Below are 27,114 nucleotides of genomic sequence, written 5' to 3' on the forward strand. Positions count from 1 at the left end.
TCCTGATTTCTTATTTTTTTGCATGTTTGTCACACTGAAATGTTTCAGATCATCAAACAAATTTAAATATTAGTCAAAGACAACACCAGTAAACACAAAATGCAGTTTTTAAATGAAGGTTTTTATTATTAAGGGAGAAAAAAAACCTACATGGCCCTGTGTGAAAAAGTGATTGCCCCCTAAACCTAATAACTGGTTGGGCCACCCTTAGCAGCAACAACTGCAATCAAGCGTTTGCGATAAATTGCAATGAGTCTCTTACAGTGCTGTGGAGGAATTTTGGCCCACTCATCTTTGCAGAATTGTTGTAATTCAGCCACATTGGAGGGTTTTCGAGCATGAACCGCCTTTTTAAGGTCATGCCACAGCATCTCAATTGGATTCAGGTCAGGACTTTGACTAGGCCACTCCAAAGTCTTCATTTTGTTTTTCTTGAGAGTGGACTTGCTGGTATGTTTTGGATCATTGCCCTGCTGCAGAACCCAAGTTTGTTTCAGCTTGAGGTCACGAACAGATGGCTGGACATTCTCCTTCAGGATTTTTTGGTAGACAGCAGTCTTCCAGGTCCTGAAGCAGCAAAACAGCCCCAGACCATCACACTACCACCAGCACATTTTACTGTAGGTATGTTCTTTTTCTGAAATGCGGTGTTACTTTTACACCAGATGTAATGGGACACACACCTTCCAAAAAGTTCAACTTTTGTCTTGTCAAACCACAGAGTATTTTCCCAAAAGTCTTGGGGATCATCAAGATATTTTCTGGCAAAATTGAGACGAGCCTTAATGTTCTTTTTGCTCAGCAGTGGTTTTCGTCTTGGAACTCTGCCTTGCAGGCCATTTTTGCCCAGTCTATTTCTTATGGTGGAGTCATGAACACTGACCTTAACTGAGGCAAGTGAGGCCTGCAGTTCTTTGGATGTTGTTGTGGGGTCTTTTGTGACCTCTTGGATGAGTCGTCGCTGCGCTCTTGGGGTAATTTTGGTCGGCCGGCCACTCCTGGGAAGGTTCACCACTGTTCCATGTTTTCGCCATTTGTGGATAATGGCTCTCACTGTGGTTCGCTGGAGTCCCAAAGCTTTAGAAATGGCTTTCCAGACTGATAGATCTCAATTACTTTCGTTCTCATTTGTTCCTGAATTTCTTTAGATCTCGGCATGATGTCTAGCTTTTGAGGATCATTTGGTCTACTTCACTTTGTCAGGCAGGTCCTATTTAAGTGATTTCTTGATTGAGAACAGGTGTGGCAGTAATCAGGCCTGGGTGTGGCTAGAGAAATTGAACTGGTTTGATAAACCACAGTTATGTTTTAACAGGGGGGGCAATCACTTTTTCACACAGGGCCATGTAGGTTTGGATTTTTTTTCCTCCCTTAATAATAAAAACCTTCATTTAAAAACTGCATTTTGTGTTTACTTGTGTTGTCTTTGAATAATATTTAAATTTGTTTGATGATCTGAAACATTTAAGTGTGACAAACATGCAAAAAAAAAAAAAAAAAAAAGAAGGAAATCAGGAAGGGGGCAAACATTTTTTCACACCACTGTATATATATTCCCAAAAAAACTGGTTCCACAAATATTGGCACTACTGCTTTAATACTTTGTGCAAACACCCCTGGAAAAGATGACAGCCTTTTCCTATAATTTGTAATATGGTTAGAGAACACATTTGGAGGGATTATTGACCATTCCTCCATGCAGAACTTTTCTGAATCATTGATATCTTTGTGTTACCCCCCTCTTTTGTTCAGTCCAGAGGTTTTTTTCATGGTAAAAGTGGTATGGTATGTTCAACTGTTTGTGTTTTTTTGTACCCATTACCTGACTTGTGATGGTCAATTGTCTTCTGAATTGACAGTTTCGTTTTTCCCATGCTGATGGTTGACAAAGGGATTCTGCATGGTTGTTACCTCAGCTAAATTGCGTTTTGGGCCCATGACCTATTCTCACAATTTGGAAAATTCAAGAAGGCCATCTGCAAATGGCATTTAGCCACAACCATTTTTCATAACTTCCATTTCATAATTTCCTCAATGGGAATTCCTACCTTTGCTGACTTTTTTGAGCGAAACTGCCTCAGTACATTCCAGAATGTAAAACTACAACACGGCCTTCCTGGTACATCATTTTACGTTTACCCATGTTTGCGTCTTCCAATGCGTCCCCTGGGAAACAGAGCTTCCCACACATGCAAGGCATGCCCTGCTGGAGAAACGGAACAAGGGGTTTAATCTTCGCCCTTTACACGTTTCTCCTGAGCGCCTCTTACAAACCCCTTACAATCCAATCAATTTGGGATACAGATCTATCCACTAGTAATGATGGAATTCCTTGGGATACCATTGGGAGCAATCTTGCATGTGCACTGTATCTAACAGTCATGACCATCAGCTTATACACTACAAGTCCCTTCACAGAATGTACATAACACCTAGAAAACAACACATTCTCCAATCTTTGAGTTGTGTCCTCAGGGGTCCGTATGCACCTTCATGTATATGTTTTGGGATTGCCCCATCAGTTTTGGAACCAAATGGCGGCAACATTGTCCAATATTGTTAACAGAGGTGTTCCATGCTGTCTCAGCAAATAATAACTGTGTTATTGCCACTTTCTTCCAGAAAATGGTTCCAATTTTTTCAATATAATTTGGGACCATGGTCTGAAGACTCTGAAATAAATGTTTAACTTTTGCACATTTTAATTGAATCATGACTGCAGGACAGATAACCAAAAAAATTAAACAACATAATCAGCCCCATTCGGCCTAAAATGCAATTATTGTGCAAAAATAAACAGGTTTTAACATGTTCCACATGCAAATTATTTTTTGTATTGTTTTGATGCGTGTACACACAAACATATATACACACAGTGAGGACTTTATGAGCTATTTATAAGATTTATTTTTTTGACTTATTAAGCCTTCTGCTGCTGTAGCCTATCCACCCAGAGGTTTGATGTGTTTTGTGTTTAGAGATGTTCTTCCACTGTTGTAATGTGTCACAGTCAAAGTCACGTTCTGATGATGGACGTGAACATATCCTGACCCGTATCTACATGATTGTATGCATTGCACTGCTGCCACACAATGGGCTGGTTATATAATTGCATGAATAAGTAGATGTTCCTAATAAAGTGCTCAGTGAGTGTATATATAAGGCCAAAATATATAATTGTACTAAAACATGAGCATTAGTAATGACAGGACATAAGTGACTTCTCAAACAAACAGATGGATCCTTTATTTTATTTTTGGTTATTCTCAAGAACTCACTGTGGTGATAGTTTATTCTAAGGCCGCACTGTAAATTCTGCTTCTCAGAGCTGTATACTTGTTCCACGCAGACCTGGGTCAAACAGATAATCACTTTGGATTCAGATACTTTTCTGTGCTTGGTTGATCTTGCCAAGAGGACCAGAAGGTCAGATTTGCATTTTGTGAAGTTTGAAGAGTATTTAATCGCTTCCAAATACACCAGACAAGCTCAGTAAATCCCAGAAAAATATTTGAATTCAAATTCAAATATTGTTTTTGACCCACACCTGGTTCCAGGAGACAAACCTTAACCATGATGCGTACAATGGACATGATATTAACCTGAGAATCATTTGAAATAAACAAAATTTAAAAAACGAAAACAAATCAGACTTAATTTCAAATTTGTAACTGCTCAAATGTATGTCAAAATAGAAAGAGGAGAGAAGCACTTCATCCATCATCCATTACATTACCATACATTACATTACATTATTGGCATTTGGCAGACGCTCTTATCCAGAGTGACGTACAGTTGATTAGACTAAGCAGGAGACAATCCTCCCCTGGAGCAGTGTAGGGTTAAGGGCCTTGCTCAAGGGCCCAACGGCTGTGCGGATCTTATTGTGGCTACACCGGGATTAGAACCAGCGACCTTACATGTCCCAGTCATTTACCTTAACCACTACGCTACAGGCCGCCACGCAGAAGAAAAGGCCATATGAAAACTATTGGTATATGGCATGCCAAAAACTTTCACACCACTGAGCAAAGTCACAAGAAAGAAAAAGTAGTTTCAGACACGAAGTCAGGTCTACTAATTGACCTGTGCTGGTTTCTGCTTGGCGAGTTGCTCCTTCCTTGCGCTCTGGAATGTCAACATGCACTCCTTAAAGGCCTGCACCTGGGGCTGGCACTTCCGCCAGTCCTGGCGCTCCGCCATGCACTCCTGCACAGCGTAGTGGAGCTCCGCGCATCCCGTCCTGGAGATCATCTGGTCGACCGGGTCCTCCTCGTCCTCGCTCGGTCTGCTGCGGTCGTGTGGCGAGGAGGACGACGACGACGACGCCATTACGACTCGATTCGCTTTGACAAATTGAGGGACAATACATTAGTCATTGGCTCAGTAAAAGCTTTCAGGGAAATGTCATAAATGTATTCACATGCAGAGTAAATTCTAATTTGTAGTTTAAGCCTATGTAAAATAATGCCAACATAAAGTGGAATTGCTTTGCATTTGTAAACAAAATACTTCATACAGCTGTCCTCTTTAGGGGTCCTATCCAGTGACAAGGCCCCTGAAAGCCTGCTAGCCTGTTATAAATAAAATATTTAGCTATTATATTGAGATCAGCTCAAATGTGCACGTCATCCTGAACAGTATTTTATTCTAGGTTTTTCAACTTTTGTAGGCATTCGACCTAGCTGGTGTATACTGAACGCCAGAACGTTACCGCTGATTAATAAAAGCACAATATTGCAGTTACAAGGCACAAGCTTTCCTGGCTCTCAAACGTCAAAAATATGTTAGCCCAATTGCTAACGTGAGCTCAGATCAAGTTGTTGAGTCCCAGGCTGAAATCCAAATTTAGCTAATAAGGACGCCTAGTAAAAACATGTTACAGTTTCAGCTAAAAGTACAACATTCAACTGTCATTATTTTATGTTTTTTTTCGAAAGCTAGGCTATATGAAAGTACCTTTTCGCTTCTAGTTTTGAGTTCGTGCATCACAGTCTGAGAATGCCCTCCACCACGGGGGGAGATTTAGGGAAAGGACAAGGAAGTGTGTCACTTGGAAACACGTCCTTCTTTCCGGTTGTTTCAAACAGAGGTGATGCCTGCAATATATTTAACAAACGCACGAGGGCAGTATGTTCAAGCAGATTGCCGATTTAAAAAAATTGCTTAACACAATAAACGAGATGATAAATTATATTTATGCTTTCTGCACAATGACCTCTGTATACCTTTACCGAAATATTTCTTCCTGTGCACACTGACAATCTGGCTGTCTGATCATGTTACCTGTGTGTCAAAGAGGTTTACTCATAATATTTTAGTATTTTAGATTCAATAAAGAACTGTGTGACATTTACAACACCAAGTTGTGGTTTGAAAGCATCAAGGGTCAGTCTCCTACTCTACTTTATCTAGTTAATATAACTTCATATTTACTGTTAGTGAACTCACATTGTTCACACATTTTTTTGTTTTTTTGTTCTTGTGCAAGATTGTGCAGGTGAAGATTCCCAGTTCTTAAGTTTCTCTTTAATAGAAGAAATCCCCCTTTCTCATAAGCTATTGTGTGTTTAGGGTCACATTAAAAAGAGGCATGCACACACACACACACACACACACCATATGACTTGGATGATAGGCTTGCATGTACATTGATGCATGGAGAATTGGTTCCACCTAGTGGACCAATGATAGAGCTACAACTCCAATTGTTGATTGCGACGTTTATGTTGCTGGTTCCTGGAGGGTTGTTGTGCATGCAGGCTATTGCTTTGAGTGCTGCTTCTTTATACTAATGTATTTTAGTGACTATGTTTTGTGACAATTTGATTAGGATTTCATTTCACTGAATGTGGAAGTCAGTGCAGTCCTGTCCTTCAGATTATCCCACACACACAAACGAGCACACACATGCACACACAGACACACATACATGGACACATACACGCACATACAGACACACACACACACACGCACACACGCACACACGCACACACGCACACACGCACACACGCACACATACACATGCATTCACACACATACAGACACACACACTCACACACGCACACATACACATGCATGCATCAGACATATAATAAGACAACAATAGAAGTACAAGGCAAAGAATAAAATAAATTGTGCATGCCATGCACACACATACACACACGTCTTGTATTATTTTATCTGATGTTACATTATAATGACTTGTTTCATTTTTGTTTTATTATTGCTTGCATAATTTGTTTGGGTGAGATGCCTTTATAATCCCCCATGGGGTTTTTATCTCACCTGCACAATTTGTTTTATTCTTTGCCTTGTACTTCTATTGTTGTCTTATTGTGCTAATAAATAAAACATAAAACATAAAACATGCACACATACACACACACACATGCACACAGACAGAAGCACACCCAAAGTATATATGCTACAGCAGGTTATACCCACAACTATTTCAATACAGCAGTGTATACAGGTCTTTCCCCAGATTATTTAATAGCAGAATTTAGCATGAACTCGCAGACGCAGTCTTCCATTCCCACTAATGGATAAACAAATTTGCCATAACACAGTGCCTATGATAGCCATGGAATATGCTCAAATATATGGGGGAAATTTGGACTATTTTGTAAATATTATGAATATATATTTCACACCAGAGTAGGAAAATGTTCTTGTTCTTCAAAGGTGGAGCCATGAGAAAACCATGCACCTGTGTCTGCCTGCAATATACTGTATATTTAACAAACGCTGCAATATATTTTACAAACGCAAGAGGGCAGTATGTTCAAGCAAATCGGCTAAATCTTCTGACGACTTAGTGCCTTTGAAGCATCTTCACAATGCCGTTTTACTTATACAACAAATGAAATGATGAGTAATATTCATGCTTTCTGCACAAGGAGCTCGGTATCTTTTACTGAACAACAACTGTTGTTGTTGTTATGATGATAATAATAATAATAATTTATTTTACCTGTGCAATACAAAGCCAAAATGTCACATAGGTGAAGTTCCCAGTTTATTTATCTAATATATATATATATATATATATATATATATATATATGTCTTTATGGTAGCATTAAAAAAGAGTCTAAGTGACAAAGGACGTTCAGGCCCTGATAAGAATTTATAGCTCAACACAGATGTTAGTTCATGGAACTGTGGCCTTGAGAGCTATTTATTCATACTTATGTATTTTCAGTGAATATGTTGGTTATTTGCTCCATTTACAGGATTTTCCCCTGTTAAATAGGATTTCACTGAACATGCAGGTCAGTGGACTCCTGACTTCCAAATCATCATCATCATCATCATCATCTCACACACACACACACACACAAAGTATATATCTGTCTATTACACAGACACACAGACACACACACACACACACACACACACAGAAAAACACGCACCACCTCTTACTATTTTGGATTACAGTCCAAGATAATTACAGACAGTTTGCTAAAAATGTTTTAGAAAAGTGGCTAATGATTCATACTTATGTAGTTTCAGTGAATATGTTGGTTATTTGCCGTCATAAATAGTCGTCTCTGTGAGAACGAAAGTTGAAATCCTAGAGAAGCTCAGCCCCTCGCCCCCTCGGCAGCCAAAGTGCCACCAGGGGAGGAGAAGGAGAAAGAAGAACAGAAACATGGCTGCCACAATATGGACAGCAAGCCAAACTCCGCGACCCGGAGGGGAGAAATGAACAAAGAACACTGCACCTCGGAGGACCTCCACCACCAGGAGGAGTTCGGGGAGAGGTGAGGTGAAAACGGGAGTCGGCCCAAATGGCCAGGACTGTGCGTCTCAGGGTAGGACACTCAGAACAGGGCAAGGCCAGGTCTCTGTGTCTCAGGGTGGGAAACTCAGAACAGGGCGAGGCCAGGTCTCTGTGTCTCAGGGAGGGAAACTCAGAACAGGGCGTGGCCAGGACTGTACGTCTCAGGGCGGGAAACTCAGAACAGGGCGAGGCCAGGTCTCTGTGTCTCAGGGTGGGAAACTCAGAACTGGGCGAGGCCAGGACTGTGCGTCTCAGGGAGGGAAACTCAGAACAGGGTGAGGCCAGGCCTGGGCGACAGAGAAAGACAGGGAGCAGTAGGACCCAACTCTAACTCTAGGACATTCCTGCGTTTCTATTCATTTTAACAGAAAATCAGTCGTCCGACTACCTCTTTACCTGCTCTGTGCTACTGCCAGAATGAGACAACAAAGGCCCGAGCACAGAGCAAGCCGGCCTTAAATAGGGTAGCCACACCTGTAATTAATACCGGGTAATTAGGTCTGCCTGTTGCAGGAGGGAAATAGCATCCCCAGAGCGCCCTCTGGTGGCCCTGAGAGGCAACACCCAGAACAGACATGCTTACTATGGATAAGAAAGATGTTGGGGTTAATGGTTTTTTGTGATATTGATTAGTGTTGTAGATTGGGGGGATATTGATTGTGCAATGCCCCCTGTAGAAGTTTGAGGAGATCTAATGTCTAATATGATTACTTGTTAACAAGTATGCCTAAACATTGTGCATTTTTTGGCTGGAGCAATACGGCTCCTAGCTAGCTGGCTAGTGAACTCCTCGCCCAGTGATTGAGTTGGGAAACCTGCATATTATCATAGCCTATGCATTGTATTCATAGCCTGACAACCTACAACAATTGAGCTGTCATGCCTCTTTTCTGTGCTTGCTGGTCAGCTATAGGCCTGGCTAGTTTGGATGTAATTTGCTTCAGTGACCGCCTGTTTCAGCCACCCTGCCTGTCAGCCCTGTCTGAGCTAATCGCTGTTCATGGTTATGAAATCTCCCAAGACCTACTTTCCCAACAGCCTAACTCGTACAATCCAACACAGTGTACACTGTAAAATATCTAGACCAAAAGGTGCAGTGTTTGTGTATGAGTGTGTGTGTGTGTGTGTGTGCGTGTATGAGTGTGTGTGTGTATATGTGTGTGTATGAGTGTGTATGTGTGTGTGTATGAGTGTGTGTATGTGTGTGCGCGTGTGTGCGTGCGCGTGAGTGTGCGTGAGTGTGTGTGCGTGCATGTGTGTGTGTGTGGGTGTGTGTGTGTGCGTGTGCGTGCGTGCGTGTGCGCGTGCATCAAAGGGGAAGAGGGGGCCAAAATAAATCTCGCACAGGGGCTCATAATATCAGCCTGGCTCCCCCACGATTGCAGCTGCACAATTTCACCGCAAATATGTACATCTAAATGTGGCTTGTACAACACAAAAACAAAATCTTCCTGATTATTTGGCTGAAACCGGCAATGAGCTGAACCAGTGAGAAAATGAACCTATTAACCACCTCACAGGTAGACCTGAAACAGCAACGTATTTTTTCCACAGGTAGGCTCGTATGTTACCTGGTAACTCTTTGGGGACATTGTTATAATTTGAACACTGTATAATGCCAGTGGTGAATGGACTAAATCTGTGAGGTTAGTGTACTCATAATCACCCATAATGACAGCCAAGGCTTTGCCAGTTTTTTAAAATTTTATAGTAGTTTGCAAGTGTGGCTACCTGCACAAATAGCCTGCTCTTTCATAGGGCAGGTGTGGCTGAAACTCAATTTCTAAAGCCTGCAGACATGGTGAAGTGATTGTTTTATTGTTCAACCCGACATTAGAATTGGCAAGATGTGTGATCCAAGTGACTTTGACCGTGGTATGATTGTCGCTGCCAGATGTGGTGATCCCAGCGCTCAGAAACAGCCACCCTCCTGGGATACCCGCACACTACAGCCCTTAGAGAGGATGGCGGAAATAACAAAATACATCCAGCAAGCAGCAGATACGTTGCTGAAAACATTTCATTAATGAGCGAGGAACAGGAGAGAATGGGAGGACCTGTGCAAGCTAACAGAAAGGCCACTACTGCTCAAATAGCTGTTTGTAAGAGTGATGGGCAGAAGGTAATCTCTGAAGGCACTACACATTGAGCCACAGTCCTTTCACACATATAATTTTATCAGGTTGTAGAAATGTATCGGACACCTCATTAAAAACTCATAATAAAACACATCAATTCACCGGTTGATATTAATGACTCTGCCTAGTGGGTAGTCCTCTTAGTATGCTGGGAGTCATTGATATTATACACTCAGTGAGCACTTTATTAGGCATTTATTGGGCTTATTTATTAGACCTATTAAGTCTTCTGTTGCTGTAGCCTATCCATTTAGGGGTTTGATGGTTTACTTGCTCTTCTGCATACTACTGTTGTAATGCGTGGTTATTTGCATTACTGTCACCTTCCTGTCAGCATTGACCAGTCTGACCATTCTCCTCTGACCTGTCAGTAACAAGGTGTTTTTGCCCAAAGAACTGCTGCTCACTTGATGATTTTTTTTTTTTCATCATTCTCTGCAAATTATAGAGACTGTTGTGTGTTATTTAAATATTTGCATTAACACACTGGTTTACAGGTCTACCTAATAAAGTGATCACTGAGTGTATAATGTCTCCTAGATTAGCACCGATTAAGCATACAATAGTCCTGTTTGCTTTCTTTAATTTAATTGATGTTTAACTTTCATATAGCATGGAACTGAGTGGTGTACCAGGTTCCCTTGGGGCCACCGCAGCACACTAAACAAGCAATTAGTCAGAGAAACGAATACACCAAATGAAGGCAACACGGTGTAAAACAATAAGGTACAGGCATACAATGTCTTCCTTGTTTAATTTCAATCACATGCATATCCTGGACTGAATGAAACATGACATGCACCAATAAACCAAGTTGGCCTTCCTGTTTAAGTAAAGATTAACATTACATAAAAATTACTGTAGTGATTCACTCCTTTCTCTAACGGCGCGGTAACACGCTTTCACGTGCTCTCATCGAAGAGATGCCGCACAGACCCCCAACAGCGGCACATCCCAAATTACATTTACATGAGAATTTTAAAAGCCACCGGCTTCCAGTCATCATTGAGGAAAGGAAAACACCATGGGCCGACTCTACGCCTGCCCTCCCCACGCTGCGACCTTGACTTTTTGGAGCATAGCCAGTATTCTGTTCTTGATTTCTTTGGTTGCCAGGGAATATACAATGGGATTCAGACAGGGCGGTATGCATGAGGCTAACGACAAGCTCACCATTCTGATATCCGGATCGACGCGGAATAAGAAAAGTCCAACTATGAACAGCGTTAAGATTGGCACATAGAAAATCGCAACAAGAATGAGATGCTCTGTACACGTTGCAAGTGCCTTGTACCTGCTCTCCACATTTTTCATTCTAAACACGGCTGCCAGAATACTCACGTATGATATGACGATGAAACTAAGTGGCCCGAACAGAATAATTAAACTCAGAGCTGTGGCAGTAGCCCACTGCAATCTGTGATCATTGCAGGACAGTCTGAACACAGGGGCGTAGTCGCAAAAGTAGCTGTCCACGTTGACAGAATCACAAAAAGACAGTCTTGTCATGATTACAGTAGTGAACACATTGATGCTTATACAAATCGACCAAAGAATCGCTAAAATACTGACCATGCGTGTGGGAGTGTTGATTGAAGTATGCCTCAGTGGGAAACATATGGCAATCAATCTGTCATAGGCAAGTACACCGAGGGAAAATGACTCTAGTGATATAAAACAGTAATAAAAGTACATCTGTGTCAAACATGCGTTGTAGGAAATAAAGTTATCTTTCGCGAGAAATTTCTTGATCATCCCAGGAATAATGGTTGTGCTGATCCCCAAATCAACAACCCCTAAATTAGCCACCGCAATATACTTTGGAGCGTGCAGCCGGTGGTCTGTCCAAATGATGGAGAGGATAAATAGGTTGGACAAGCCCGTTACAATATAAACGATGGTTAAGAAAATGATATATAAATGGGAAAACTGTAAAGACGTAAATCCGACAATGTAAAATCCTTTCGGCCAAACGATGGAGTCGTTCAAGTTGGACGTCCCGGAAGCCCCCATTTCGGTCATCCGCTGCTGAGAACCGTCGGCGTCAAATGACATCCCTGAAAGATACAGCACACCCAGAGCATCACAGCATCCTAGCAGGCCCACGCCTCTATAGAAGTTCATCAACGTACACTTCTGTAAAGGTTTACGATATGGAACATTACGTATGGACGTAAATAGTCACTTCATATGAATTGTGTTACGTTGATTTCGCAGCCTATACGTTTATTATGCAATCGACTAATGAACTTAAAAAATAATAATAAAAAATTTAAAACGATTGACCTTACAGCATAACAACGCCTTGGGGCGCTGTGTTCAATCTTACCAACACATTTCCAGCCCATGATTCCCATTTATTAGTGAATACACTTCTGTTATAACACTTCTGCAGACATCTTTTATAAGAACTTGTATGAGTGCAGTGCATCTGAGGTGCAATTTGGCAGATGTAGATGTATAAAATGAATTGTGGAGAGTGGGTTGCTTTTTTTCTGTGTGTGCATCCAACCTCTCAGGACTCAACGCCCCGAACCAAGTGCTTGGGAGCCAACGACACAGAAGAGTAAAATTGCCAATTAACTTGGCTCTTCGCGCGTTTCATCGGTTCTATTCTTTTATTTCTGACGTAGTAGTTCCTGACAGGAAATAAAATGAATTAGTGAAAATTAATTAATTGTTTGTTCAATCTATTCCGAAATTACCTTCCATTCTTCGTTTTACACAGCTAATAGGCACCCGTCCCTTTGGTCAGCTGAAGGGGTTGTTTAGCAATAGACGCAACTTGCTTTCCGACGCAACTACACATCATTTCAACAACACTAACATATTCTTCGCTAAAAATAAGAATCCGGGCCAAACACTTCGACCCATATACCAACCTGAGGCTCGTGTATCCATTGAATTGTATCCAAGATTCACACTCAACCGTTTCCCGCGTCTGCGCCGGAACACCCGATGGATGGACTCGCCGCACAGAGAGCTGTTGAGCAAGCCCTCTCTCGAAACATGTATCTCATCCAATGGGTGGACATATATATTTTGAGGAACTCTTTAGGGACGTCATTAAAATGCGAAAACTGCGCTTCCTTTAAGTTGTTATGGCATAATTCCCATCGGTACGTGAGGTAAATTAGCCGGGTTGTAGTTTCCCTATAATTACCCATACCAGAATCTCATAATATCATCCCGATAACGTAATATAATTGGCCGTCGATATACAGTGGATAGAAAATGAATACACCCCCAGAACATTTTTTCAGATTTACTTGACATATAGCCTGTAATTAAAGTGCAATTAATCTATGTGTTTTTTCTACAAATCTACATACAGTACTTAACCTTCAAAGTGATAAACCAATGACATTTTTTTTTAACAATGAACAATTGCAATAAATTGGTTTGATAAGTATCCACCCGCTTTACTGAATCATCCCATAAACTCTCAGGAAATGGCAAATTTCCTTCAAGATCAAACAATAGGTAATTGCCCCACACCTGTGTGAAATCACAGCAATTATCTTGATGACATGAATAAAAACAGCTGTTTACCATGGTCCCTTAGTATGCAAGAGCAGTCTCACTGAAAGGCAGAAGCATGGGCTCCAAAGATCTCGCAAAAGAAGTCCGTGACAAAGTTGTGGAAAGGTACATATCAGGTGAGGGATATAAGAACATTTCTAAGGCTTTGAAAATACCTTGGAGCACTGTTAAGAACTTAAGACCATAATTATGAAATGGAAAGTGCATGGCACCACTCAGTATGCCAAAATCAGGGCGTCCATCTAAACTGGATGACTGGGAGAGAAGACAACTGGTCAGAGAGGCTACCAAGAATCCAATGGCAACATTGAAAGAGCTCCAGGATTTTATGGCCAACAGAGGGAAAATTGTCCATCATACAACTATATCAAAGATATTGCACACATCTGGCCTGTATGGAAGGGTGACAAGAAAAAAGGCATTTCTCAAAAAGGTCCACCAGGAGGCCTGCTTGAAATTTGCAAAAGAACACCTTGGGGAACCTGCAACAAACTGGCAGAACGTTTTGTGGTCTGATGAAACCAAAATGTAACTTTTTGGCATGAATGCCAAACGCTATGTTTGGCGAAAATCCAACACCGCTCATCATCAAAAAAACACCATCCCGACCGTGAAGCATGGTGGTGGCAGCATAATCTTATGGGGATGTTTCTCATCTAAAGGGACTGGGGAACTTGTCAACATTGAAGGGAGGATGGCTGGGGCCAAATACAGGGGTATTCTGGAGAAAAACCTGAAGACGTCTGCAAGGAGACTGAGAATGGGTCCAAAATTCATATTCCAGCACGACAATGACCCAGAGCACAAGGCCAAAGCTACCACTGAGTGGCTTGTAAAGAACAAGGTGGATGTGCTGGAATGGCCAAGCCAAAGCTCTGACCTAAATCCAGTTGAAAACTTGTGGAATGACTTGAAGGTTGCTGTCCATCAGCACAAACCTCTCCCAACTTGAACAGTTCTGCAAAGAGGAGAGGGGGAAGATCTACAAGTCCAGGTGCGCCAACCTTGTGCAGAGCTGCCCAAAATGACTGGTCGCTGTAATTGCTGCCAAAGGCACTTCCACCAAGTATTGACTCAGGGGGGTGTATACTTAAAAAAATTAGGAAATTTCAGTTTTGTCCATTAAATGCACTCTTTTTTTCAAATTAAAATAATTTCACTGCATTCATATGGTATGTTGTGTTCTTTGGGTCAGGGAAAAACAAGTCCCATTTTAATCCATTAAATTTACATTCCGTGACACAACAAGACATAAAAATATTGAAGGGGGTGTATTCATTTTCTATCCATTGTATATCATATTAGCAGGGTCCGGATTTGGCTGAGCTCCAACTTGTTTATGTTATTTCTTTCTTCTTTTTTTTTTTTTTTTTTTACATAAGATTGGAGCCATTGCCGTAGAAGACAAGGTATCACACGTGAATTTGAAATGCTGTTTTTTTTTTTTTTTTGTAAATGATGTAATTTATTGGCTATTTCATGGTTCATGTACAATATATTAACCAGAGAAAAGGATGCCTTTTTGTTTATATGTTTATATGACTCAGTGTTTGGTTAAGTACATGAAAATCTAAGGCACTGAGACCTCCATCAGACTTCATTTGTTTCTATATAACATTACATTACATTAATGGCATTTGGCAGATGCTCTTATCCAACGCGACATACAACAATGTGCAAAGTGCATACCCATAACAAGGGATAAGTGCGCCGAAAGACCCTAGAGGGAAGTACAATTTCAACCGCTACCTGCACAACAAAGATAAGGACCAGGGCCTATTTGATCATCTTTTTTATTTTAAATCGTAATACCTCAACACGCAAATGTATGAACAAACCGTTTACCTAGCCAAACAAAACATTCTAAAACACAAGTAGCTAAATGTCACAGGTAAAGACAACAAGGAGGTAGGTAGGGACAGGGAGAGGATAATAGTTGTTTGTATACACTGTTTTTATAATAGTCATTCTAAATATTCTGTTTAGTTTAGGGTAGGCTATATCTAAGCGATAACTCACGACAGGCAGTGGAAAACTGTTCGGCCTAGATGCTAGCCGATGCCGTCAGTCACCTTGCAACAATGCTGCCCATAATTGGCTGCAGGGACGCAGAGAAACAGACTACCTCACCTTCCACGCGATTCAGAAACGATCCGGACAAGTCTTCATTTTCATACAATCTATGGTCTTCATTTGCGAAAATGTTTTGTCCGTAAGCAGGCAGAATTGCGAGAGCTTTAGGGTAATCTAAATTTGGAAAGCAGAGCAGCGCTTCTCCAAATAATAAAATGAGTATACCTAACGTGATCCCACTAATGTTGGACAGTTTTTCAGTGCTTGCATAATGGGAACATTAAGAAGGCATAAACTCTGGTTTGCTCACACACGGTTGCTTGCAAGCTACAGCGAGCGGGTTAGGCAGAACTTTCGAGTTCACTAACGTTGCATAGCAACCGCCTGGCATTACCTGCCAGCAGCAGGAACAATTTTCTTGTAATGAAATTGGTCATAAATGATCTGTTGTAATTTGATTGTGTCTATGATATCTGTGTTATTATGTTTGATAACCGTTTTAAAAAAGAAATACTCGCAATGGTATATAGACATCCGCCGTACGTCGGGCCGAACAACGCCCCTTAGCTGTGATACAACAGTTATAATCTACCATGATCTTGCACGAGAAACTATTTTAAAACTGTGTAGACCAACTCACTTTCAAGTTGGAATGAAATAAACACTTAAATAATTTATTTTAGCATTTGATTGAACTGTATGAACATTGCAGTAAAAACGTAAAGTCATTTGAAACTAGAACCCGGTGAAGTTTTTTTTTAACCTTTATTTAACCAGGCAGGTTAGCTGAAAACAAAGTCTCACTGACATTGACGGGATATTACAGTCACACAAGCAGACTACAAACCAATAAAAAGAACTTGAGGTAAAATAACAATTGAGACAGTTCACAACCTAAAGTTTAAACACATGGTAATAATGGGTCACGGGTGCTGGTTGGGATCTCCAATTCCCAGTAAAAAGCAATTCAACTTCATTACATTGAACCTCATGCGCAATTGAGGCCTAGCACAAAGGTCTTACATTTGCTAATGTACATTTATGGGTATATTTTGATCTACGCCTGCCCTGCACACATGGCTACCTTGGCTTTATGGAGCATAGTTAGTATTCTGTTCTTGATTTCTTTGGTTGCCAGGGAATATACAATGGGGTTCAGACAGGGCGGTATGCATGAGGCTAACGACAAGTTCACCATTCTGATATCCGGATCGACACGGAATAAAAAAAGTCCAATAATGAACAACGTCAAAATCGGCAAGTAGAAAACCGCCACTAGAATGAGATGTTCTGTGCAAGTTGCAAGTGCCTTGTACCTGCTCTCCACATTTTTCATTCTGAATACAGCTACCAGGATACACACGTATGATATGACGATGAAACTAAGTGGCCCGAACAGAATAATTAAACTCAGTGCTGTGGCAGTGGCCCACTGCAATCTGTTATCGTTGCACGACAGTCTGAACACAGGGGCGTAGTCGCAAAAATAGCTGTACACATTGAGAGAATTACAGAAAGACAGCCTGCTCATGATTGTGGTGGAGAAGAATATAATACTTACACAAAATGACCAAACGGTGACTAAAATACTGACCATGACTGTAATTGTGTTGATAGAACTCTGTCTCAGTGGGAAACAAATCGCGATTAACCTGTCATATGCAAGTATACTGAGGGAAAACGACTCTAATGAGGCAAAACAATAATAGAAAAACATCTGTGTCAAACATGCGTTGAAGGAAATAAAATTATCCTTTGCGAGGAAGGCCTTAATCATTCCAGGAATGACTGTTGTATTGAACACCAAGTCAACGATCGCCAAATTAGCCACTGCAATGTACTTTGGAGTGTGTAGGCGATTATCTATCCATATAATGGAAATGATAAAGGAGTTCGACAAAACTGTTACAATATAAACGACTGCGAGGAAAATTAAATATAGATCAGCAAACTTTAAATACGTAAATCCGATAATGTGAAATCCCACTGGACGAGTTACGTTTGTGATCGAAGCTGCCAGAATCCCCATTTCACGTGTGTGGCGTTTAGAACGCGCCTGCTTTTCCTCTGTGTCCTGAGAGAGAAACACATGAATGCCAATCAATAAACACACGTGAGAGACTCGACAAATGATCAGTAGCCATTACCTAATATACATTAAACTTTTAAACATTTTATAGACACTCTTATCCATGCGTAACAGATTCGGTTACATTTTGTTCATACAACCTATGTGTGTTGTCTGTTTCAACTGAAGTCCAAGGCGTGTACCCTTTCAATGCTACCTGGTCCACAGCCCAGCTTTGAAGCGAAGCAGCCGCTTTTGAATTATAAACTCATTCCCATAACAATTAGGCCTATGTCACCCCGAGGAGTTTGGGATGACGGTACACGTTGCAATTATAATTATAATTATATTAGTGCATTATTAAGACAAATGTCTAAAAAATATATCACTTGTATATTAAGTGCAAAATAAGTTTTAAAAACAAACTATTCGGTTCAGAGAAACGGCTGCGCCACGGACGATTCATTTTTTTAAATAAGACTATCAAATACTGAGCTTATAGTATTAAAACACATACATGCAATTTCATAATAATAATAAAACGAACCACGTAAAAAGAGAACCAACCTGTGGAGGTGATGTTGCATCCGTCTTTGGCGTGACCGTCTTTTCCTCTCCTTGTGTCGCTTCTGAATTGTTTAAAACATGACACCGTCTTCAAAACACAGACTATTATTTCAGCCGCTACATCCAGGCATAATTCAGTTAATAGGCCTATGAAACAGAATAAAGGAGAAGAGCACAATCCCGCCCACCCTAAAGGCTATCTTTACGTCTTCCATAAAACTTCCACTTTAGGTGAGCAGCAAGTAAAGCGGCGGACCACTGACCTCCAATCGCTGTTGTAAGTATTTAAATCAGGCATATTTAGGCCTGCGTCCAGCCTGGTGTTGACAATATTGAATGGATACGTATCTCTGTCGGTAAATTTACGCCTATTATACTTGCTGCGGATATTCCATATAGGGTACATCTCTAATTTACACACATCCTACTCACCGATTATCCTCCGCATAGGTCAGTGTCAGTATTAGTCTAGTGTGTTCTTCCACCCAGACTGCAAAATATATTTCCTGATGTGTGTGGAATGGGTGAACTTGGGAATTCTTCTGGGACACCAATTAAAATCCGCCACTGCCCTAGCTTGCTTCTTGAATCTGTGATCCCATTGGTGCATACAATCCGAGTGAGCAAAATACGAATGTAGAAAGATCTAGACGTCAAAAGGGCTGTAAGTCTTGGACTGAAAGACGTTTGGGCGCAAACAGACTAATTTAGATCCAATTTAGAAGGCGGTTGAGGGAGGTTCATCCAACACTGTAGATCAACGTCTATTGTTTTGAGTTGTGGAATGAAATTAAGATGGAACAACTCTGACAGTTTAGGGAATATGAATTATACTTACTTGCATAATTTATTATTTATATAATCAATTTATATAATCAATAATTTAACTTATTTATATATTACATATAACACTAATGTTAAACTCACTGTTTGCCTATTGCCAGCAGGAGACAATCCTGCCCTGGAGCAATGCAGGGTTAAGGGATTAGACCCACCAACCTTGCGGGTCCCAGTCATCTCCCTTAACCACTACACTACAGGCCACCCCTGATGGGGTGGGATTTTCTGAATTAATTTTGTTCAGTGGGACTATTTGAATCGATGTTCTCTGTTTATTTATTTTTCTGTTCCAAAAAGATTCATATTCATTTTCTTTTTCTTATACACAGATTATGATATAATTTGGCCTCTTAGCACCGCTTTTCCCTGAGTGTTGGTGGAGTTTCCGTAGACGCATTTATACATGAAGGATGCCCACTCTCTTTTCATGTAGCTGTCAAACTCTGGCTCTTTAAGAAGAGATGTTTTGACGCGCCATCTCATGGTCGGTTTATGTAGGTGATTTATATTCCAGACTGGCGAGACAGGGGCATGATCACTGACCGTAATGGGGTGAAATTGAACATTGGAAATATTTGATATCTCAGTTGCTGGTTAAAAAGAAATCGATGCGGGAGTATGAGTGGTGAACCGGTGAGAAGTATGAGTAGTCTCTGGTAATCAGGTGTTTTAATCGCCAGGTATCGCAAAGACAAAAAAACAACAACAAAAAAATCAAGAGGGCATTATTATCATTCAGCATTTGGAGCTGAAAACTAATCCTAGCATGTCAGTAGAAAAAGCTAAGTCGTCATTTGAAAGTTAGGCGCCAGGGCATTTTTGTCTATACGTTACCTTTATTTTCACTTCCAGTTCTATGTTACAGTACTATACAAGCACACCACAAGAGGCCAAAAACAAATGGATGTATGACCAAGTAAATGCAAATGGTAATGGTAATGGAAATGGAAATGGAAATGGAAATACTGCTTCCTTTGGGTTTAGGTCTGTCCTGCCCATGTTGCTACCTGGACTTTCTGGAGCATAGCGAGTATCCTGCTCTTGATTTCTTTGGTTGCCAGGGAATAGACAATGGGGTTCAGACAGGGTGGGATGCATGATGCTAACGATAAGTTCATTATTCTTACATCTGGATCGGCGCGGAATAAGAAAAATTCAATGATATACAGCGTCAGATTCGGCACGTAGAAAATCGCCACTAAAATGAGATGTTCTGTACAAGTTGCGAGTGCCTTGTACCTACTCTCCACATTTTTCATTCTAAACACAGCTGTCAGAACACACACGTATGATAAGACGATGAAACTAAGGGGCCCAAAAGTAAGAATTAGACCAAGAGAAGTGGCGGTGGCCCACTGCAATCTGTTGTCATTACAGGATAGTGTGAACACCGACGTGTAGCCACAGAAAAAGTTGTACACATTGAGTGAATCACAGAACGACAGTTTTGTCATAATTGCGGTCGAGAACACATTGACGCCTACACAAAACAACCAAACAATCGCTAAAATGCTAATCATGCTTGTGGGAGTGTTGAGAGTATTATGTCTCAGTGGGAAACATATCGCAATCAACCTGTCATAAGCAAGTACACAGAGGGAAAGTGACTCTAATGAGGCAAAACAGTAATAAAAAAACATCTGTGTCAAACATGCGTTGTAGGAAATAAAGTTATCTTTCGCGAGAAACATCTTGATCATAGCAGGAATAATGGTTGTGCTGATCACCAAATCAACAATCCCCAAATTAGCCACCGCAATGTACTTCGGAGCGTGCAGCCTATGATCTGTCCATATAATATAAACGATGAAGGAGTTGGACAAAACCGTTAAAATGTAAACGATTGCTAAGAAAATTAAATATAAATGAGCAAACTGTAAAGACGTAAATCCGATCATGAAAAATCCTTTTGGTCTAACGATGGAGTCGTTCGAGTTGGATGTCCTGGAAACCCCCATCAATCTCGCTCGTCCGCTGGCTGACAATCCTCGGCGCGTGGCTGCCCGCGGACAGCGAGTTATCGGTATTCCTGAAAGATACAGCACAGGGTATCAGGCCACTGCTGTATGTATTGTGTATGTATATTTTAAAATATAGTTTTAAAAAGGTACATACGCAAAGGAATTTACGTAGTAGAAGATATAAAAAAGTTTAATTGCCTGATTTTTACTGGCCTATAGCTGCCTCATTCTGTCATAATGACATGGCTCAGGCAGTAAGAGCAGTCGTCTCATTGGCTCAGGCAGTAAGAACAGTCGTCTCATTGGCTCAGGCAGTAAGAGCAGTCGTCTCATTGGCTCAGGCAGTAAGAGCAGTCGTCTGGCAGTCGGAGGGTTGCTGGTTCGAACCCCCGCCCGGGCTATGTCGAAGTGTCCCTGAGCAAGACACCTAACCCCCAAATGCTCCTGACGAGCTGGTCGGTGCTTTACGGTCGGTGAGATTTACGAAGAGAGAAATATGCTCTTTACTGTTACTTTTGTCGTTGAAACAACAATAAAAGTTACTGGGGGAAAATAAAGTTATTCAATTCGGTTCTATTACATGCGGGTCTGTTGCACAAGTGTGAAGGATGCGTCCTTGGTGTTATACAATAGCTTACTTGCCTCAACCAACATAACGGGGGTAAAGAGTGGTTTCCAAACTCAGTCCTGGGGGCCCCTGTGTCTGCTGGTTTTCGTTCCAACCACAACCCCAGAATTCTAATTTCATTATTTAGTTGTAATTTTTTGCTTCTAAATTAATAAGAAATAGCAATACGTGTAGTGAGAAAGACAAGTACCACACTCATATTACGTAATGCACAAAAAGAGTAACTGAAAATTAAAGAATGAGGTGAATCAACAGGTTCCTAATTGTATAAGTGTGGAAACCTGGCCATGAAAACTGACCATTTTGTAGGTAATAAAAAAGGACTAAGGAAATTATAATGAGCCAACCTGCATTGTGCCAATAAATTGACGGGGAAAATAATGAAATAAATCAAACCCCAGCATTCAGCAACCCGATTAGGATTCACATCAGTCTTTAATTTGATCATTTAAAAATGATGTTACCCATTTTTACGTAATTATTTGCTATATAGCACAATAAGCACCGTATTAGGCATTTTATTCTTCATTGCATTCAAAGCACGTCTATGGTGTGGCGAGGGTAAATAATCCCTCAAAACATGCCAAGTAGCCTACCTATAGAAAAATTAAGTTTGGTAAAAATCTGGGATTTCAATTATGGTTGGGAAAAAAAACAGCATACACAGGACCAAATTTAAAAACCAGTGGAATAGAACATAACATAGCCTAATAGTATACAACTTAACGAAACACTTCGACCACATTATTCACTATTCACAAAGAAGAAAACAGGTCAATCACTTCCGGTCCATACCAATCAGAAGCTTGTGATCCTCCAAGCTTTGCAGTGTGATTCGAGATTTACAACCGCTGGTCACATGCGTTGAACGAACAGAATCAGGACCTCGCTATAAAAAAAGACGTGGCTGGCGCGCTGCTCCGAGCCGTGTCTCCTGTTAACGGTCGCAATTTGGCAATTTACTCCACGATTCACACTATACCGTTTAGTTTGACTGCACCCAATGAATGCTTGCAGGGTAAGAACACAACATGTACATGGTACTCACCGCACATATAGCTGCTGAACAGGTCTTGACGGTTATTTATCTACTCTATTTAGGAACTCTCCGGAGACGTAATTAAAATGTGAAAACCGCTTCCTTGAAGGTGTTCAATACATTATCTCATTTGGTCAATGCGTTAATGTCTGTAATGTCTATAATTAGCCATAATATCAAACCTTGTTGACAAATCACATGTTAGCAGGGTCCAATACTGGCTGAACTCTTAGTTATGTTCCTTTTTTTATGGAGCCTCACCTAGACTTTTTTGCAAAATGTAGAATATGTAATTCATCAGTTTCGTTTTCCATGTTTACAAATGGTACAGTTAACATAATTTCTTAATTATTTCCTACCCTGACGCCGACCATATTGTTATACAACAATATGGGATCCGCAAGGTCGGCGGTTCGATTCCCGGTGTAGCCACAATAAGATCGGCACAGCCGTTGAGCCCTTGAGCAAGGCTCCTGCTTAGTCTAATCAACTGTACATCGCTCTGGATAAGAGCGTCTGCCAAATGTCAATAATGTAATGTAATGTTGGAAGAAATGACACCGTAAAAGGGATAGTTCGCATTTTTTAGACCCAGTTCTGAGTTTGTCATCGCAAATTATGTAATAAATTGGGGATAAGTCGGACTCAAGGCACCCCTACATCGAATGGTGATATGAAGTGACACTCAATATCTCTCGATTTTGCACCCGGTCCTGTTTATGTCAGGAGCCTGGCGGCTGGGCTGGATTTTTCAGTTCGTTGTGTTTGGGTTTCTTTTTCTTTCTGGGTTTTTTTTTGGTTTAGGCTGTCTCCCGCATTGGCGTAGGTTAGCTGGCTGGCAGCCCCGGAAGAATGTGGACGCTACACGTGCGATACTGCTCTTAAGTGGGATTCCGGAGGAGCGGCGCTGTGTGGAGCGGGACTGGTGCTGTGGCAACGACCGCGCGGCTTTGCGGAGGAATGACGCAGTGGGACTACACTCACCCTGACGAGGGCGGAGGGAATGCAACGGGCGCGGACCAGTGCAGCAGATCCAGCGTGCAGTGGACAGCAGAGTGGTTCGGGGCCAACTACATCCCCTCTAAAGTTATTTGTTGTGTTGTTGGTGTGAGTGCGTGTGTGAGACCCCGCCCGTGTTGGTTGACTTCCCCTTTGAGTGGGGGTTCCCAAGCTTTTGCCCTTTACCTGCTTCGTTCTGAGCTCCTTGTGGTGGGTGGGTTCTGCATAAGAACAATAGGAGGGCCGGAGTCAGCTGGTGCTTTTCCCGCTCCCGACATTTACAATTTATTTGAATTACATTCTGTCTTTGTTAGGAACTGGTAGTGTAGGAGAAAATTCACAGAACAAAAGATCTCCCTCCTAAAAGCATGATAAACAATCAAGTCAAAATCACACTCAAGCTTGATGAGCAGGCTGGTTCCTCCAAAACTCTCGACGTGTATGCTAAAAGTGTATGGATATATCCGTATTAAAGTATATGTACCCTGTATAGTTTCAATCTAACCACTAAATTGTGCTAGAATTACACAGTGAGCCAGCTGGCGGGGGGAGGCGTCTCAAACTTAAGGACATGGGCAAAGCGAGATATGCCTTTACAGCTGGTTTCTCTGGGACTCCATGTTTTATGCCAGAAGTGTATCTATATGCAAGTGACTTATAATCAACATATCCCATGTACGCTGCTTGTTATCAAATCAAATGAACCTAGAACATTAATTATAGCTGAGCTTATGAATGCAAGAAACCACAGTGAAAACTGTTGAAATGAGAGCAAAGAATGCAATGTACATTTACTCCGAAGAGAATAATTAATCAAATGTTTAGTATGTCTTTATATTAGAAAAGAATATTAGAAGATAATATAAATCAAAGTATGTATATTTTCAATGATTACTGCTGCTTAGTTCGTCTTATAAAAGCGAAAGATAGAGTGACGTGTATGGATGACGTGTGTGGATGACGTGTGGGGGGCATCCAGAACTTTGAGGTCTGGTATTTTTGCACTCTGCCAAGACCAGGTGCGGGGTCAAGTGAGGACGGGGAGAGTCCTGAGCTTTGTTCGTAGTTAGCAGAATGCCCTGAACTTTGTACAGAGCTGGCAGAGCATAAGGACCTTTGGCGATTTGCCACAATTATGTTGTGGGAGGAGCTTTGGGAGGAGTTAAGATAAGAACAGTGTCGATGGTCTATAAGCCTGGCTACAGCAATTTGCGTTCAACAATCTACAGAGAGTGGTGTTACGTTCCACATTGTATGTCTATCATTTTCCCCCTTAAATTCTACAGGAGAAGCCATCAACCATTTCCATTCGCTGTCCCTACTGTCAATCATCATTATCCTGGTCCCGCCTCCACCAATCACCTCCCTCTGTTTACATAGGCTATGCTGGGCTATGCTTTATGATTATGGTCATCTATGGGCATGCCTGAGCTACCACTTTAAAACCATGTGATTTTATTTACCACTCTGCTTTAAGATTCATAACTGATGACTCCTATGGTACTGCCTGGCTTTCTCTCTACACAAAATGAGAGCACCATTGGCTCCTTTTTATTTACAAAGCTCTTCTGCATAGATTACCACACTCTCACATAATTTATTACATAGAGAGCTCAAAGCTCTTCTCTGTAGATTACCACACTCTCTCACATCATTTATTACATGGAGCGCTGAAGTTTATCAGACTCGCTCTCAAGGTTGCTTTGGGCTACAGGTTCCCAAAGTAAATGCAGAGCTTGGAAAGGCTGATTTTACACACCATGCTCCATCCATAATTTAGAAATAATCTTGAAGCTTGATTGCTCTTGTGACTCCAGGCTTCAGAGAGCTCATACATGGCCTGTATTGTACTGAACTGAATGTGTTTAACAATGATTTTGGAATTATTTTTCTCTACATATTTGACTTATGTTTTATTGTAAACTTGGCAAAAGAGGGCACTTGTGTGTCCTGTCCAGGTGTACACAGGGGTTGATTGATTCATCTGATTCAAGATCTATCATGGGGAACTACTTTAAAACTGTGTCCTGCTCACTGTCAACTTGGAAGGGAATACATATTTGTATAATTTATTTTGATTTAGTATTAACAACTAACATTTCAGTAAAAAGTAAAATAATTTTAAACTAGACACCGGAGAAGTTTTTTTTGTATATAGCATTGCCTTTATTTAAGCAGGTAGGTCAGCTGAGAACCAGCTCTTACAGACAGTGTATTACAGTTTACCTAAGCAAACTACAAAATGATACAATTAAACACAAAATAATCATTGAGACAATTCATCAACCGTATTTAAACATTCAAAAGAAATTGTGTCACTGGTGTGGGTTGGGGAAATAATCTCACACCAGCACCAAATCTCAGAAATTGGCCCCTTCATAAAATCACAATCACAGCCTACTCATCCAGGACTTAATTTTTGTGCCAGCTTCATCTCCCGAGGAGAAAGGGGGAGAGTGGTACGCCCACTGGCAACGAACTGTAGAACCCGCACAGCTAGACCAATGAGGGAATAGCTGGAGGTGAAGGGACGACGAGTTTTTCCCCTGGCTGTTGTGAAGTGAATAAGAGATTGTAATTATCATCCTCCGTCCAAGGACAGAGCACAATTATGTTTAAGAATATACTGGGTCCGTTGCCACGGGTCGGATATGGATTGACCTGCCCCATATCCCGCTTACAGATGGCCAGAAACGGATCAGTACGATTCTTAATATTCTCCGTTCTCAAACGGGGCCGTATTGTACGCTTAGTGGTTACTATAGTTTTACTCGTTTATCTGACTCCATTTAAAATATAATTTAGAAATTTGGGTTTGTAACTTACGCAGACCTCGGGAGTGATTACACTCGACTCGTACCTGCGCCACCATTACTCAATATATGCTCCCGGGATTAGCATTACTGCTGAAATCTCAGTTCGGTGGAGAACTCAGAGGCTGAGGGTCCAATCAACACAATACATGCAAACCTGCCATGATATTTGCGAGCCCAGGTCGGCGTAGCATTGTCTGGGCTCCTTAGAGCTAATTTGGCAGGAACCAACGCTGTAACGCCCATGGGTTCCCTTCGCACCAGATTACAAGAGCCGTGCGTCGCCCGACCCTTTAAGGGACAGAAATTGCTGGCCTCACAACTTAGAACTATCACAGGTGTACCGCCCCGCCGATCGGTCGGTCTTTGGCCACCATTTCCCCCTGAGTATTTCAGTTGTAATTTAGGCTGAAAAGGTACAAGATGAATTAGAGTCATGGAGATCACGCAAATTACAAGCAAAATAGTTTATTTGCAGACAGGTAGGCAGTTAACGTAGAATATCAGTCAATTACAATTAGACAAATTGAAAATAAAAAGTATAGAGTAAATAATCTTACCCAGCCTGCTTTCGCTATGTACATACATCTACTGATGCCTCTGGACACATCTTCAGTGATGTTCCTGGAATCATCGGGTGTTTCGGGTCTTTCAACA

At 41.2% G+C, this 27,114-nt stretch overlaps 4 protein-coding genes across 4 annotated transcripts; all 4 read right to left on the reverse strand.

Annotated features, from left to right (window-relative positions):
• Positions 1-3,217: 3,217 nt before the first annotated feature.
• Positions 3,218-5,086, reverse strand: LOC133133745 (cytochrome c oxidase assembly factor 4 homolog, mitochondrial-like). The gene is made up of 2 exons (XM_061249919.1): positions 4,960-5,086; positions 3,218-4,346 (listed from the first exon to the last, which is right to left on the reverse strand). Exon 2 carries the CDS (start codon positions 4,330-4,332, stop codon positions 4,078-4,080), a length of 255 nt encoding a protein of 84 aa, XP_061105903.1. The 5' UTR covers positions 4,333-4,346; positions 4,960-5,086; the 3' UTR covers positions 3,218-4,077.
• Positions 5,087-10,961: 5,875 nt separating this feature from the next.
• Positions 10,962-12,050, reverse strand: LOC133133453 (olfactory receptor 8U9-like). Its single transcript, XM_061249550.1, has one exon. It carries the CDS (start codon positions 12,048-12,050, stop codon positions 10,962-10,964), a length of 1,089 nt encoding a protein of 362 aa, XP_061105534.1.
• A 4,549-nt stretch (positions 12,051-16,599) lies between these two features.
• On the reverse strand, positions 16,600-17,571 carry LOC133133454 (olfactory receptor 1468-like). Its single transcript, XM_061249552.1, has one exon. The coding sequence runs from the start codon at positions 17,569-17,571 to the stop codon at positions 16,600-16,602; it is 972 nt and encodes a 323-aa protein (XP_061105536.1).
• A 2,426-nt stretch (positions 17,572-19,997) lies between these two features.
• On the reverse strand, positions 19,998-20,975 carry LOC133133455 (olfactory receptor 1D2-like). Its single transcript, XM_061249553.1, has one exon. It carries the CDS (start codon positions 20,973-20,975, stop codon positions 19,998-20,000), a length of 978 nt encoding a protein of 325 aa, XP_061105537.1.
• Between the last annotated feature and the right edge of the window lie 6,139 nt (positions 20,976-27,114).

This window comes from Conger conger, chromosome 7 (assembly GCF_963514075.1).
Source record: "Conger conger chromosome 7, fConCon1.1, whole genome shotgun sequence".
NCBI lineage: Eukaryota > Metazoa > Chordata > Actinopteri > Anguilliformes > Congridae > Conger > Conger conger.

Coding starts and splice junctions, on each gene's coding strand:
- LOC133133745 (XM_061249919.1), bottom strand. CDS start 4,332: ATGGCGTCGTCGTCGTCGTCCTCCTCGCCACACGACCGCAGCAGACCG.
- LOC133133453 (XM_061249550.1), bottom strand. CDS start 12,050: ATGAACTTCTATAGAGGCGTGGGCCTGCTAGGATGCTGTGATGCTCTG.
- LOC133133454 (XM_061249552.1), bottom strand. CDS start 17,571: ATGGGGATTCTGGCAGCTTCGATCACAAACGTAACTCGTCCAGTGGGA.
- LOC133133455 (XM_061249553.1), bottom strand. CDS start 20,975: ATGGGGGTTTCCAGGACATCCAACTCGAACGACTCCATCGTTAGACCA.